Source organism: Ursus arctos, unplaced genomic scaffold (assembly GCF_023065955.2).
Source record: "Ursus arctos isolate Adak ecotype North America unplaced genomic scaffold, UrsArc2.0 scaffold_14, whole genome shotgun sequence".
NCBI classification, from domain to species: Eukaryota; Metazoa; Chordata; class Mammalia; order Carnivora; family Ursidae; genus Ursus; species Ursus arctos.
The window spans coordinates 63,891,636-63,907,710 of record NW_026622808.1 but is presented as its reverse complement, the minus strand read 5'-3'; the positions used below and the strand labels follow the sequence as shown (position 1 = coordinate 63,907,710).

General features: G+C 42.1%; 1 protein-coding gene across 1 annotated transcript; it reads right to left on the bottom strand.

Annotated features, from left to right (window-relative positions):
* Positions 1–1,621: 1,621 nt before the first annotated feature.
* Positions 1,622–9,635, bottom strand: VHL (von Hippel-Lindau tumor suppressor). Its single transcript, XM_026501353.4, has 3 exons — positions 9,224–9,635; positions 5,933–6,055; positions 1,622–3,856 (listed from the first exon to the last, which is right to left on the bottom strand). Exons 1-3 carry the CDS (start codon positions 9,561–9,563, stop codon positions 3,660–3,662), a joined length of 660 nt encoding a protein of 219 aa, XP_026357138.1. The 5' UTR covers positions 9,564–9,635; the 3' UTR covers positions 1,622–3,659.
* Positions 9,636–16,075: the final 6,440 nt, after the last annotated feature.

The window sequence follows — 16,075 nt, the reverse complement described above, 5'->3', positions numbered from 1 at the left end:
TTTAGGGTTCATTCTCGGTGTTGTATATTCTATATTGTAAAAACTCACATATCTACCATTATAGTATCATACAGAAGAGTTTCATTGCCCTAAAAAAATCCCATGCTCTGCCTATTCATCCCACCCTCCCCTCCATACCCTGGCAACCATTATCTTTTTACTCCATAGTTTGGCCTTTTCCAGAATGTCACACAGCTGAAATCATACTGTGTAGACCTTTGTAGATTGGCTTCTTTCACTTAGTAATATGCATTAAAGTTTCCTCCATGTCTTTTCATGGTTGACAGCTCATTTCTTTTTTAGTGCTGAATATTCTGTGGTCTGGAACCAGTTTATTTACCCATTCACCTACTTACACCTTAATTTCTTCTAAGTTTTGGCAATTATGAATGAGGCTGCTATAATCCAAGTTTTTAACTCCTTTGATAAATACCAAGGAGCATGATTCCTGAAATATATGAGAATGTTTACCTTTGTAAGAAACTGCCAACCTGTCTTCCAAAGCGGCTGTACCATTTTGCATTCCCACCAGCAGTGAGACTTCCTGTTGCTCGGCATCCTGCCAGCATTTGTTGGCCGACCTCCAGATTTTGGCCACTCTAATAGGTGTGTATTGGTATCTCGTTGTTGTTAAGTAGACTCCATGCCCAGTGTAGAGCCCAACGCAGGGGCTTGAACTCACGACCCTGAGATCAAGGCCTGAGCTGAGATCAAGAATCAGACGCTTAACTGACTGAGCCACCCAGGCGCCCCTCTCTTTGTTGTTTTAATGTGCATTTCCCTGGTGATATATGATGTGGCACATCTTTTCATATGCTTACTTGCCAACTGTATATTTTCTTCGGTGAGGTGTCAAAGTTTCTGTTTATGTGGAAAAAAACACCTTTTCCCCAATGTGAGTACTTTTCTTCTTAATGCTTTTCTGTAGTGCTTAATTTTTTTCACAGTGATATTTCATTTTTACATGAAAAATAAAGCTAAAAGAAACAATTTTTTGTTTTACAGGGTGAAGAGGAGCACCTGTGTGGCTCAGTCGGTTAAGTGTCCCACTCTTGGTTTCAGCTCAGGTCATATCTCAGGGTCATGAGATGAGCCCTGCATTGGGCTCCACGCTCAGCACAGAGTCTGCTTGAGATACTCTCTCGTCCTCTCCCACTCCCCCAACTTGTGTTCTAAACAAATAAATAATTAATTAAAATCTTTTAAAAAAAACAGGATGAAAAAGGAAAAAATTAAAAATTAAATACATACATACATACACACATACATACATAAAACCAAACCAGGGTGGGGTGCCCGGCTGGCTCAGTCAGTAGAGCACACAACTCTTGATCTCGGGGTCGTGAGTTCGAGCCCCACGTTGGGTGTAGAGATTACTTAAGGAAATAAAAAAAATAAAAAATAAAAGAAACTACGGTGGGAAAAAAAAGGGCCTGAGCATGAAGACAGTTGCTTGTGTCTGCAATGCCTCTCCCCATTTAAGCCTTTACAAAAGCACAGGTCTCTCACAACAGAGCCACACCTAGACACACCCGACCTATTTCCTTTGCTCAGCACCATTTAATGTATTCAAGAACAGCTTTTTTTTTTTTTTTAACTCAAAATAGGAACCATCAGTCTCTTAAGAGCAATACATTTAATACAGTCATAGGATTTCAAACGAAAAACATATATTATTCATGCTACAGGTTTTCAATCCTCCTTGGACAACACAAAAAAACACAGTACTCAAACTGCATGTTTTCACAGGATGAACATGAATCTTATTTGGACACAAAGACAAGTTAAAAAAAATTTAAACCAACGATGAACGAATCCAACAACAGAAGACTTCCTGACATCCCCCATCCCATCCCACCCTCGAACACATACCATTGCCTGCTCCCCAGCATTTCTTCCTTCCCACCCAGCAGCTCAATAACACATCAGACACTGAGACATGTATCACTGAATGAGTACTACAGCATGCTCAAAAAACAAAGGCAAATTTATTAACTGAAGTTGAAAGAGGGGATTAAGGTGAGGTGAAACAAAGTCTAGGGGAAACTGTGGGGCACTGTAAGACATTACTCCACGCTGATTTCAGAGCACAGGAATTGTGCTCAAAGGTTAGTATAGGAACTACAGATACCAAGAAATATCCATTGCTTATAAAAGGAAGACTACACTAATGTCTACAAAGAGCTTATAATGCCATGGGAAAATATTTAAGTTATAAAGTTATAACTAAAAAGGCAGAATATAAAACTGTATATTCAGTATGATCTCAACTATGTAAAACCAAACCAACCACAAGATGCCCTAAAAATGTCAAAGGTTCAAAATGTTTTGGGGCTGTATTCAAGTAGTGTATCTACAGTGATCTTTTTTTTCTTTTACTTTACTGTCTTTACCAAAATTTTCTCTACTGGGGGATTTTTTTTTTTTTTAACTATTAGTTACCAAAAAAGAAAACCTGATAGAGGTATTGAATTTGAGTTAATCAATTTAAGTCCAGCCTATAAGAAAGCATTTATACATTTATAAAACTATAAAACATTTTGGGCTACTCCCTGAATCCATGTATATTATGAGTAACTTCCAAGAGGTGGAGGGCTTCTGTCTCTCCTCCAGCCAGGTGCAAAGTGTCACCAGATCCTGCCTGATGAAAAATGCTGAACCAGGCAGCCTTGCAAGTCCAGATGAGCCTGCAAGTGGCTCCCCTTAGTGGTCCCCACTGCCCCAACACCGCTGGCCCCTGGTTAAAACACCGGCAGCATTACAAAAAAAAAAAAAAAAAAAAATGCTAAGCCAAACAGAAATGTAGTGGATTTTCAAAAAAGTGACAGAAATACCCACACTTAGCAAAAACCTATTTACAGTACAGTAGTAGCTCCTTAATACTAGAACTAAACAAGTTCTCCTATCTTCTGTGCAGACATCAAGTTTCAAAAAAGCGATCATCACAATAACTGTAGAAAGCTAATCCCGGTTTAGAAACAAATAAAACAGAACTACAACAACAGCAGACAGAGAAAAGCACAAAATTTAGAAAGTCATAAAAAGTGCTTTCTATAAAAGTGATTCCCTTTAAAATATTTGTTTACTGTATACGCTGTAAGGTCCCCACCTCCCCACCCCCCAAAAAAGGGCAAAACCTCCAAACACTTTCTACCAAAGTATCCACTGGTTTGTTCATTCAACAAACACTGACTAAAGGCTCATAATGTGTGAGGCACTGGGGTCTCAAAGAGGAGACAGACTTGTCCCTGCCTCAAGGACATCTCTGTCTTCTCAAAGCGGGAGGCAGACACATCACCAACCACAACACAGCAATTAAAAGCAGATGCCACTGCTTTCTCACAATTAAAGAATATGCTGCAATTCTTATTGAATTACTTACACAAAAGTCCTTACATAGAAACTTTCCTGACTTACTAGAAGGCAAAAATGCAACTACTTGATGAATACTTCTAGAAGGGGCAGGCATTAAATTACATTTTTGATATCTGCCCCTAAACATCACAATGCCTAGTGAAGTCAGTTAACTTTCCTTTAAGCAATGGAGGATTTTTTACTCTGAAAATGAGACACCTTGAATCCGAGAATAAGTGACCAGTCCTAAATGTAGATCAAGACTAGTCAGTACCATCAAAGGCTGAGACTCAGGAGTGCAAATTTCAATTAAAATCCTCAGTCTCCCCTTCCAGCCGTTGATTTTCAATATGCTCCTGTGTCAGCCGCTCCAGGTCTTTCCTTACATTCGGGTGGTCTTCCAGATCTTCATAGAGTGATCTCACGATGTCCAGTCTCCTGTAATTCTCAGGCTTCACTAGGCTTCGGACAACCTGGAGGCACCGCTCTTTCAGAGTATACACTGTAAATGCAGAAAACCGAATCCTCAGCAGCCGACTCCAGCCTTGGGACAAGGGATGAGCAAGAGCCTTTGCCAACCACAGCAATTCCATTTACCATAGACAGATCTCACTTTGCGCAAAAAAACTGAGTACCTGTGTCTGGCAGAGTGTAATGTGATGGCCCTAACAGTTCCCCTTACAAGTGGGCGGGGCTTGTGATGTTCTTTAACCAAATGCAAGTCAGTGACATAACAGACACCATGCCAATTCTGAAACTAACCTTCAAGAAGCCCTGGCAACTTCCACTTTTACATTCTCAGGAGCCCTGAGCTACCCTGCATGAGAGATGACACAAAGAGGAACAAGCCCTGAGAATGCACAGGAAAGAGGCCCAGCCGCCAGCCAACTGCCTGCAGTCAGCCACACCAACAAGCACCAATGAGCAGAATAACCACCCACCTGAGCTCAGCCCGGACTGCAGAATTATGAATAAAAAGGAAGTTGTTAGTTTGGGGGTAGCTGGCACACAGCAATAGATAACCAAAACAGTTTGGAACTGGATTTTGAGGCACTCCAGTTCTATTTTAAACTCACTGGGGAACTTACTCTTTAAGGGTATCCTATAAGGCAAAATCTGCATTTATCAATTTAACTTACCAACTTATCAATTTTTGTACACTTACTTCCTTAAAACAGGATCCACATATACGTATCAGTTTGAACTTATGAAGCTACAGGTATTTGGGTTTGTTTGTTCTGTTGGCTGGATTTTAAGATTTTATATTTAAGTAATCTCTATACCCAACTTGGGGCTCAAACTCACAACCCCGAGATCAATAGCTGCATGCTCCACTGACTAAGCCAGCCAGGCACCCTTGTATTTGGGTTTTTTTAACCCACAAGAACTTCAGTTTCTTTGGGTTCATCCTAATAAAATCAACTGAGTTTTAAACAAATGGTAAACTATGATGTTAATGTTCAAGTTGGTGATTTTTTTTTAACCCACTGTGACCTTGAGTGGGTTAAATAACATTAAAAGATACAACACTAGAAGCCATGTATCTCATTCTCTATACCTTATTCTTCTCCTAAGACTTCAGGACATAATTCTGTTCTAAGGCCAGGTAAACAAAATGCATTCATAATTCTATGATCAGGTATTTTACTTATTTCTTTTTAAAATTTTTTAAGTAATCTCTATCCCTCAATGTGGGGCTTGAACTCACGACCCTAAGATCAAGAGTTATACTCTACCAATTGAGCCAGCCAGGCACCCCTACAGATACTTTAATTTAGCTATCTCTGACAAGCCCAAGAGCTTCTGAGAAACCACAACATCTTCGGGGCGCCTGGGTGGCTCAGTCGTTAAGCGTCTGCCTTTGGCTCAGGGCATGATCCCGGCGTTCTGGGATCAAGCCCCGCATCAGGATCCTCTTCTGGGAGCCTGCTTCTTCCTCTCCCACTCCCCCCGCTTGTGTTCCCTCTCTCGCTGGCTATCTCTCTCTCTGTCGAATGAATGAATAGAATCTTTAATAAAAAAAAAAAAAAAAAGAAAAGAAACCACAACATCTTCGTTCAATATAGAGCCTACAAATAAATTTGTTCCATTTTATTTGTGGTGGAGAATAGGACACAGAAAGGTTGGATAACTTGGCTAGCATCCAGTAAAAACCAATAAAGGTTTGGCTCCTTCAGGTGGCTTATTCTCTACTTATTACAACACCCTTATCTTTTTATTTATTACTTTTACTTATTCATTTATTTTTAAGTAATCTCTATACCCAGCATGGGGCTTGAACTCATGACCCTGAGATCAAGAGTCACATGCTCTACCGACTGAGCCAGCCAGGAGTCCCTAGCCATATCTTTTTAAAAAGTAAGATGGAGGGGCACCTGGGTGGCTCAGTCAGTTGAGCATCTGCCTTTGGCTTGGGTCATGATCCCAGAGTCCTGGGATCGAGTCCCACATTGGGCTCCTTGCTCGGCAGGGAGCCTGCTTCTCCCTCTGCCTGCCACTCCCCCCTCCGTCTGTGTTCTCGTTCTCTGACAAATAAATAAAATCTTCTTTTAAAAAAGGTAAGATGGAACATAAGTACCTGGCAGTGTGATGTTGGCAAAAATAGGCTGTCCATCAACATTGAGAGACGGCACAAACAGCTCGGTCTGGTTAACCAGAAGCCCATCGTATGTCCCTGCATCTCGGAAGAGCCAAAGGTGACCTGTTAAAACAAGCAGAGGCTGTTATGTATCCACACACCCACTTCCTTCACCTTCCTGGATTGACACTGAAGTACTTGCCTCTCATTATGTTAAATATCGGACAAAGCCCTTCCGATATTATCCTATTTAATCCTCACAACAGATCTATTTATATATGAGAAAATAGGTCTAAAAAAGCCAAGTGACTTGCTCAAGGGAACAAGGGAGAGTAAGGAAAAAAGAGCATGTACTTGAGGTTCCAAATACCATGCCTTTTCTGCTACCATGGTCAAAAAGCAAAGTATATGAACTGCATATCACACCAAACACTGCAAACTAAAAGAAAGAACTTCACCAGCTCCTTATATCTGTGCTTCTCTAGAACAAGAAGGTGCAAAAATATCATGTTGAGAAAAAGAAGCCAGACAGAAAAGGGTATGTTCTACAGGAAAAGATGCAACTCATCTACGGTGTGAAAAACCAAAAGAATGGTTGCCTCTGGGAGGGAGAGAACTGAGTGGAAAGGGGCAGGAGGGAACTTTCTGAAGTGATGGAAATGTTCTAATCTAGAATTTGACCTAGGTGTTGCTGTATTTATCAAAAACACATCAAACTCTTAAGATCCGTACATTTTATTGTATGTATATTATACTTGAATTTAAGAAACAAATACATCATTGGGGCGCCTGGGTGGCGCAGTCGTTAAGCGTCTGCCTTCGGCTCAGGGCGTGATCCCAGCGTTATGGGATCGAGCCCCACGTCAGGCTCCTCCGCTGTGAGCCTGCTTCTTCCTCTCCCACTCCCCCTGCTTGTGTTCCCTCTCTCACTGGCTGTCTCTGTCAAATAAATAAATAAAATCTTAAAAAAAAAAAAAAAAAAGAAACAAATACATCATATGCAAAAAAAAAAAAAGAGGGAGGGGAAGAAGGAGGGAACCCCCCCCCAGATCTAACATTCTGTTAAGGGAGGTAGAGATAGTGTCTGAATAAATACATCATTAAAAATTAATTACTTAGCTAATTAATTAATTAAATACATCATGTGTTCCTGGGGCACAAACTTACTTGAAGATTTGGTGGGAAAAAGAAATGTAAACTGGTAAGTAATTATTTTTATTATGATAAAACATACATAAAATTGACCTTTTTTTTTTTAAGATTTATTTATTTGACACAGAGAGAGAGACAGCCAGCGAGAGAGGGAACACAGGCAGGGGGAGTGGGAGAGGAAGAAGCAGGCTCCCAGCGGAGAAGCCTGATGTGGGGCTCGATCCAGAGTGCCGGGATGACGCCGAGCCGAAGGCAGACGCTTAACGACTGAGCCACCCAGGCGCCCCCAAAATTGACCATTTTTAAGTGTATAGTTCAGTGACATTAAGTATGTTCACATAGTAATTTTTAAAAATTTTATATTAAATCAGGCACAGATTTGGGGAAGAATACAAAATTCACACAATATCTTAGATAAAATAGGAGATTACAGAAATGTTGATCCCTGGAAGAACTGTGTTCTCCCTCATATAATATCAAGGGAAGTTTGGTGTAAAAATTTGAGAAGCATTTCTGAGTACGCTCCTCTCAAGGCATTAAAGGATCCACTGGGATCCTCCCAGGATGGCTGTGAAAATTAACGGAGTACCACTTCTCTTTTGAAAGCTTTGGGAAGATTACTGCCTCCTTAGGTATAAGGCCTAGTTATCCCTCACCAGCAGCTTCCTAACTGGCTTCTCACCAGCAGTCTTCCCTCTCCAAACCACTTTGCAACCCAGGGCGAGCATTTCAGGATTAAAATCTGTCACTGTCATTTCCTCACTTAAAAACGCAAAGACCCCTCTCTCCCCAGGGGCAAAAATCATCTTCCAGGCTTCCTCTCCCACCATTCTGTACCTTCTTCACCCAAAACTCCAGGTGTTGTTAGCCCATGCGGTTCTCTCTGGCTACAACTTTCAACTCCTGTCTTGGGTCGGTTAGCCCCTTTGCATCCGGCGGGCCTCCCTTTCTTCTGCTCTGGGAAGCTCTAAGTGAAACTACACACACACACACACACACACACACACACACACACACCCTTCACTGCGCAGGTGCTCGCTCCAAGCTCCCACTCTCCGCTGTGCTCCATTCCACACACACACACACACACACACACACACTTCACTGCGCAGGTGCTCGCTCCAAGCTCCCACTCTCCGCTGTGCTCCATTCCACACACACACACACACACACACACACACACACTTCACTGCGCAGGTGCTTGCTCCAAGCTCCCACTCTCCGCTGTGCTCCATTCCACACACACACACACACACACACACACACACACACCCTTCACTGCGCAGGTGCTCGCTCCAAGCTCCCACTCTCCGCTGTGCTCCATTCCACACACACACACACACACACACACACACACAGTTCACTGCGCAGGTGCTCGCTCCAAGCTCCCACTCTCCGCTGTGCTCCATTCCACACACACACACACACACACACACAGTTCACTGCGCAGGTGCTCGCTCCAAGCTCCCACTCTCCGCTGTGCTCCATTCCACACACACACACACACACACACACACACACACCCTTCACTGCGCAGGTGCTCGCTCCAAGCTCCCACTCTCCGCTGTGCTCCATTCCACACACACACACACACACACACACACACCCTTCACTGCGCAGGTGCTCGCTCCAAGCTCCCACTCTCCGCTGTGCTCCATTCCACACACACACACACACACACACACACACACACCCTTCACTGCGCAGGTGCTCGCTCCAAGCTCCCACTCTCCGCGGTGCTCCATTCCTCTCGCAGCGACTGGGACACTGGCTTGTTACCTGTGTAGGCATTCGTGCGTCCCCGCCCCCGGACTGTGTTCTCGCTGAAGGCAGGGACCCTTCGCGGACCTGGCCCACTGCGGACACCGGGGAGTGTGAGATTCTCCATTCACGTACTGAGCTAACGGGCATTAGGTAGCGAGCACTTTTGATGGTAAAGACACGTGTAAGGGGAACAAGTCACCTCACAGGAAAATTACTCAGTCCTATAGAGAATTAGCTGCCACTTACTAGCAGCGTCAACCTGGATCTGTCACAACCTCTCAGGGGCACCAGCAGGCGCTCCCGGCGCCCCGGGACGGAGGGGGAGGCGCGGTCGGGCTGGGCCGGGCCAGGTCAGGGCGACGCCAGCCCGCCTACCTCGGTAGCTGTGGATGCGGCGGCCCGTGCCCGGCGGCAGCGTCGGGTAGGGCTGCGGCTCGCCGTCGAAGTTGAGCCACACCGGCAGCACGACGCGCGGGCTGCGGTTGCAGAAGATGACCTGGGACGGCTCACAGGAGTTCACTGAGCGCAGCACCGGCCGCGGCTGCCCGGCCTCCATCTCCTCCTCAGCGCGCGGCTCCTCTGGGTCAGACTCTTCCGGCCCGGACTCCTCAGCGCCCGACTCCTCCCCGCCGTACTCTTCAGGGCCCACCTCCTCGGCGCCCACCTCCTCCGCACTCGCCTCGGCCTCTTCCACGTTCCCTGCCTTCCGGGGCATTACCTCCCGGAGTCTAGACAACCCGAGCCTCGCCGCCTCGGGATTTGCGGGCCTCACGAGGCGGGGCCGGGCGTGCGTGCGTGCGCGTCCCCGCAAGCGTGCGCGCTGTGTTCGCGCGCTCTCGGTCGGGGATGGAATACTGTGGCAGAAATGGCGGGCTTGAAACTGTGCGCAAGCGCAGGTAGGACCGCCAGGCGCGGGAACCGAGCATCCAGGCGGCGGCGATTGGTGTCAGGCCACTTCTTCACCCGCGGGTTTCCTCTATAAAGTGGATTTTTTTTTTCTCGCACCAGTAAGTTTTTGACACAGTTTTTCCTTAGCTTCATTCATTCTCTTGATACCGTCATGGTTTTTGCCATATTCTCCCTACTATATGCGCTATTATTTAATAATTTTCTCGTTCGTTTTGTCTACATTTGGGTCACAAAACTCGAATTTTGTATAGACGAGTATAATAAAGTCACAAAATTTCCGTCTCGTCCTGGTTTCCCCCAGCCACCCAGGAAAAGTCCGAGGAGGCGAGAAGTACTACCAGTTTTTTATACCTCCTTTAAAGGTATTCTGCACGTACGCAAAGCAGTTGAACAAGTTTAAGAAATTTTATGTTACTACCGTAAATGGAAAGTCGCTCTCATTTGTCACAGAAGAGTTCAGTGGAACTAAGTTCAAAGGAAACAAAACAACAGTTATTAAATTTTATCTATGGTCTGTTAAAAGCTTTGAGCCTGCTCTTTCTTGATCCCATGGCCGAGCCAAGTGTTAGATATTAAATGCCAAGGGTTAGTTGTCAAACCAACTTTCTTCTGGACATAATCAGAAGGATTAAAGGAAATTGAAAGGGGAATAACACTTGACACTGCAGTCTATGTGCTCTCTGAAATTCACACCCACCTGGGTTCTCATTCTGCCTATAGCTTCAGATATATGTTACTGGGCAAAATTCTTTAAATTCTCTGAGACTTCGCTCATTTTTAAGAATTAGGTCACAGAACTGTGGACAAGTGTTAAATGGAAAGTGGTTTAGTGCCTAGCACATAGTGAACACTCAACAAATAGCAGTTAATTTTATAAAGTTAAATTAAACACACTATCTCTGTCCTGAGAACTCTCACAGGCTACTGGGCAAGCACACAAGACATGTTGTTAGAGTATGATACTGGTTGTAAAAGAGCAAGGTGTAAAGTGGTTTGCTGGGCCTGAAAAATTTCGGGTAATTCTTCCCAGAAAGAGTTATATTTGGGATGGACTTTGAAGAATAGACCTAAGAGTTTTCCCTTGCCATGTCCCATCAGACAAATATACACGTTGGATATCAAATAAGGGCTCATAGACATATTTCCAAATCCAGTCTGCTTCTCATTGATTTCTTCTTCACTTCTTCACATCAGCTTCTCACTGCCTCCAAGCTCAGGGCTCCTACAGGCCTAGAACTTACTGAAAATCCACTGGAGACCCAAACCAAAGAGGGACAAAGATTTAAGCTCATAGCCCAGAACTATAGCCCCAACATTTAAAAGAAATGGCAGAGGGAGAAGGGACGAGTAAATTTTTTTGTTTTGTGTTTGGCTACACTCCTGGGCAGTTGTTCTGAATCAAATCTGCAAAAGCAGAAGAGGTTTAGATTTATTATTTTAGATGTATGATGACCCATCTGAGCACCCTCATTTCAATTTCTTCCACTGCCTGACAGGAAAGACTGATGCAAGCTTCTTCACAAACCATGTTGGAAAATGGCAACCCCATTAAAGTGAGGGAAAGCTTATTTAGATATGGAAATGAATAAAAAATATAGAGGGAAAAGCTATCAAATTGTATGTGTGGTGTGATGACTTTTATGCAAAATACATGTAATTATTGCCCCACACCCATCTTCTAGATGTAGTTTTATTACCTTTGTAATGAAAACAACTAAATCAGTTCCTTTTTGCACCCAGGCTTATTGAGATATAATTTACCTAAGTCAATTCTCTTTCTTTAATATTTTTTAAGTTTCTTTATTTTAAAGACGTTATTTGACAGAGAGCAAGAGAGTTTGCGCACAAGCACAATTACACACAATTACATTTTAATCTGCATTTACTAAATCGTTTTATTTTCCTTTTTTTAAAACTGTAATGTTTTATCCTTATAACAAAATTAAGGTGTTGACAGGTTAGTTATTTTGACGCAAACTGTAAGAAGACTGAGTTTCAGAGGGGTTAAATATGCCCAGATTTGCTAAATTCAGATTGTTCTCAGTCATCTCGTCATAATAAAAAATAAGATGGAGTTCATTTTCTTCTTCCGAGGTTAGACATAGGGAAATTACCCACATGGTGCCTCTCTTCCTTTCCTTATGAAATCTTAAGATTTCTAAAGAAGGATAATTCTGAAGGACTTTCATATTTTCTGTTGTGAGTGGGAAATAAGCTAAATATGATGAATCTTCTCTCAGCTATCCGTAAGAACCTTCAAGAGAACCTCTTTATTATACTTGGAATTCAACCATATAATTTTGTTGAACTTGCATATTTATTAAAAAACCAAAAAGGAAGGGGTTTGAGCCAGTGAGCTATTAGGCATAAATGGATTACAAATCTCTTGATAATAAAGCAGTTTTCAATCTCTTGAAAAACTAAACTTGACCTAGATTTCAGAAGCAGAAAGAAATGGGGAAGTGATGTTTTGGGCATTAGAGGTATACCAAGTTCTGTTATGTTGCTCCTGTTACCCAGTACTTTGAATTTTCCACCTTTATTTCATGAAGCTGAAGCCATGTTTGTAAACAGTATTTGTTACTGTAGGCCACGCTGAGTGGGACAGAAAGCCCCTTGTTCATCTCCAGGCTCCTTCCCAGCATTTGCCCTCAGTTTCATGCTGTTGCATATGAGAAAACATTTGCCCAAACTGGCTTTGGAGAATGTGAGTTGGGACTTACACTGGCAATTTGCAGACAGCTGGTGCCATTAGTAACTGTACAAAAATACAGCTGCTTTCTAAAGGCAGGTGCGGCTGTCAAGTAGATTATACAACAAGAAAATCAGATTGATTTAGGGCTCTCAGGTTTATTTTTTGAAGAGAAACTAACCTGTATACTAAATTGTCCAAAGATTAGGATTAGCTAGAAATAAAACAACTTTAAGGTGAGAAAGAATTTTAGGCAGTTATCTAGTCTATTGTTGCTGTTTTAGAAATGAATAAACAAGCCTGGACAGGTTGTGTGACATGCCCACCCACTTACCTGGTGGCTAAGCCAAAACTAAAATCCAGGTCTCCTTAGTCCCAGTCAGTGCAGAGCTATTCAAGGACTCTCACATCAGTTTTCTGTTTTCTGTGCAATGCTGGCCCTTTATCAGCCTCTCCTTGGGTCTCATTGACAACCCAACAGAGCAAAAGGGCAACTGTCACATTTAGCTAAGTGTTACCCATTGGCATCAATGTTTGCATTGAAAAACCTTGGGGCAAGTTTTCCTTTGGTTCTTCTGGTGCCTTTGGGTTTGTTGAGACTACCAAGTATGAGGTTGGCATTTTGCCTTAATTTGCATCCCCTACCCATAACATATTTAAAAAATAATTTCATTGTAAAACAAGTTTCAGGTTTATAGAAAAGTTTTAAGAATAGTACAAAGAATTTAAATATATTCATATAATATATATATATATTTTTTTCAAAGGCAATCAGAACAGAGCAGGTGGTTGCATTTTTTTTTTTTAAGATTTTATTTATTTATTTGACAGAGAGAGACAGCCAGCGAAAGAGGGAACACAAGCAGGGGGAGTGGGAGAGGAAGAAGCAAGCTTCCTAGCGGAGGAGCCTGATGTGGGACTCGATCCCATAACGCCGGGATCATGCCCTGAGCCAAAGGCAGACGCTTAACGACTGAGCCACCCAGGTGCCCCCATATAATATGTTTTTTAATTGAGATTATTTTATCCCCAAATTTGAACTCATTTAACGTGATAATCCCACTGTGACTTTAAGAGTACACATGGACATGGAGGCCTGGCTGGCTCAGTCAGTGGAACATGTGACTCTTGATCTCAGGGTTGTGAGTTTGAGCCCCACGTTGGGTGTAGAGGTTACTTAAAAATAAAATCTTAAAAAAAAAAGAGTACACATGGACAATAAATGCATTAAAAGGGGAAACATTAATATGCCTTTTTTAAAGTAAGATGTCCAATTCAATAAATAAGTAGTTCATTTTGACTTTGACATTTTGCCTCAGAAGTTGTTTATTAGCATTAAAGACGTTGTCTACTGTGCATGAGGCAGTGGAGATAAAATGGTGAGAAACAGACACATAATTTCTGCTCTTGGAGCATATAACACAGTCATTATTTACTGTATTTTCCCATGCAACCCAAAGGACACCAAAATGACATTTGCATAAAAATCTCAGGGGAAAAAAAGAACATAAAGGAATAATGCAGTATCAACTTTATTAAATAGGAAAATACCATAGGCCAAAATTTTATTTGATTTAAAGATTTTATTTGAGAGAGAGAGAGAGAATGAGCCAGAGGGAGAGGCAGAGGGAGAGGGAGAAGCGGACTCCCCACCAAGCAGAGAGCCTGACTTGTGGCTTGACCCTGTGATCACGACCTGAGCTAAAGGCAGACACTTAACCACTGAGCCACCCAGGTGACCCTCATAGGCTAAAATTTTATTGTTTGTGAGAATCAAGGTTTTTTGTTTTTTGGTTATTTTAAGTATTTTTTTTTTTACCATTGTACAAGTAATATGATACCATATTTAGATTGTAAGTACATACAAGTATATGAGAAGCACTAAAAATTGGCCTGGATAAAAGAACTATCAAAATTCAATAATAAGAAAACCTAGTAAATGGACAAAAGCCCTCAAAGAGGCTGGCAAACAAGCCTATGAAAAAAGCATTCTACAGTGCTAGTCACTGGGGAATACAAATCAAAACCTTAGTGAGTCACCACTATCCAATCTATTAGAATAGCTAAAACTTTTTAAAAGAATAAAAAAACCTAATAATACTAAGTGCAGACAGGGATATGGAGCAACTGGAACACTCCTGCATAGCTGGTGAGAATGCAAAATGGTAATAGCCACTCTGGGAAAACAGTTAACCAATGTCTCATGAAGCTAAACATACACTTACCATATGACCAAACAATCACTCCTAGAGGAGTCTCTCTTAGAAGTGAAAACTTATGTTCACACACACGCGCGCACACACACACGCACACGCAACCTGTATGCAAATGTTTATAGCAGCTTTATTGATGATTGCTAAAAACTGGAAATAACTCCAGTGTCCTCCCATTGGTGAGTGGATGTGGGATACCATTTAGCAATGAAAAGGAATAAGCTGTTGATACATACAACAACATGGATGAATCTCAAATTGATTATGCTAAGTGAAGAGCCAGACTCAAAAGGCTACGTACTGTATGATTCCATCACATGACATTCTGGAAAAGGCAAAACTAGGGACAGAGGACACATCAGTGGTTGCCAAGGCCTAAGCCTGGAGGTAGGGTTTGGTCACAATGTCTTTTGGGGATGATGGGATAGTCTGTAATTTAATTGTGGTGATGGTTATATGACTCTGTCTTGCCAAAACTCAGGTCTATACACCAAAATGTGAATTCTATATGTAAATTTAAAATAAATTCAGGGGAAAAAATAGCCTGGATAGATATACATCCAACCCTGTGATAGTCATTGCCCCTGGGGAGGAAGGAGGGAAATGGCACTAGAGTAGAAGTTAAAGAGGATTTTAGACTCACCATGTATTTTTCTTAAAAAAAAAAAAAAAAGTAAATATGACAGCATACTATTAAATTTATATGGTGAAATTATCAATGTTTGCTTTATTATTTTCTTTGTATTTTTTAATTGGTCAAATATAAACAAGGCAAGATATATCCTCCTAAAGGAAAATTTAGAGAAAACATGAAAGTATAAGGGGGAAGAAATCACTAGTTGTATTAAAACATTTGGGTGCATTTTCTTCCATTCTTCTCTCCATTTGTTTTTGAATAGTGGTAAGTGTAACGTAAGAACAACGTAGCCTGTAGTTTTACTTTTACTTCGTATATTCTAAACATGTTTTCCTTCCTCTTAAATTATCTTTGATGATGTAATACCAATCTCAAGGCCTGCATTTAAACAACTGCTCTCACTTTACGGACATAGGCATTTCTGTAATACTAAACTGGTATGTTTCACTTCACTAAGAATGTTTGCATGAATCCTGTAAATTCTGATGTCTCCGAGTCATTGCAATTTAACAGGAAGTCCTGTCTTTCCTTGGGGTTTTCCTCCACAAATGTTTCCGTGTTGTTGATGTTGAGTACAGCTGGAGGTCCACATCCCTGCTGGTCACTATCCTGCTGGAGGCCATCAGGATACACCACCTCTCTGTCTAATGTACTTTCAAGGAGAGCCCATGGCAAAAATCACCCAGGTTCTGGTGTTCCTTTGTAGATTTGTCTGACTCCTCAGATTAACTCATGCCATCACTTTCGCCAAGGCAGGAAATGATGAACCTCCCTAA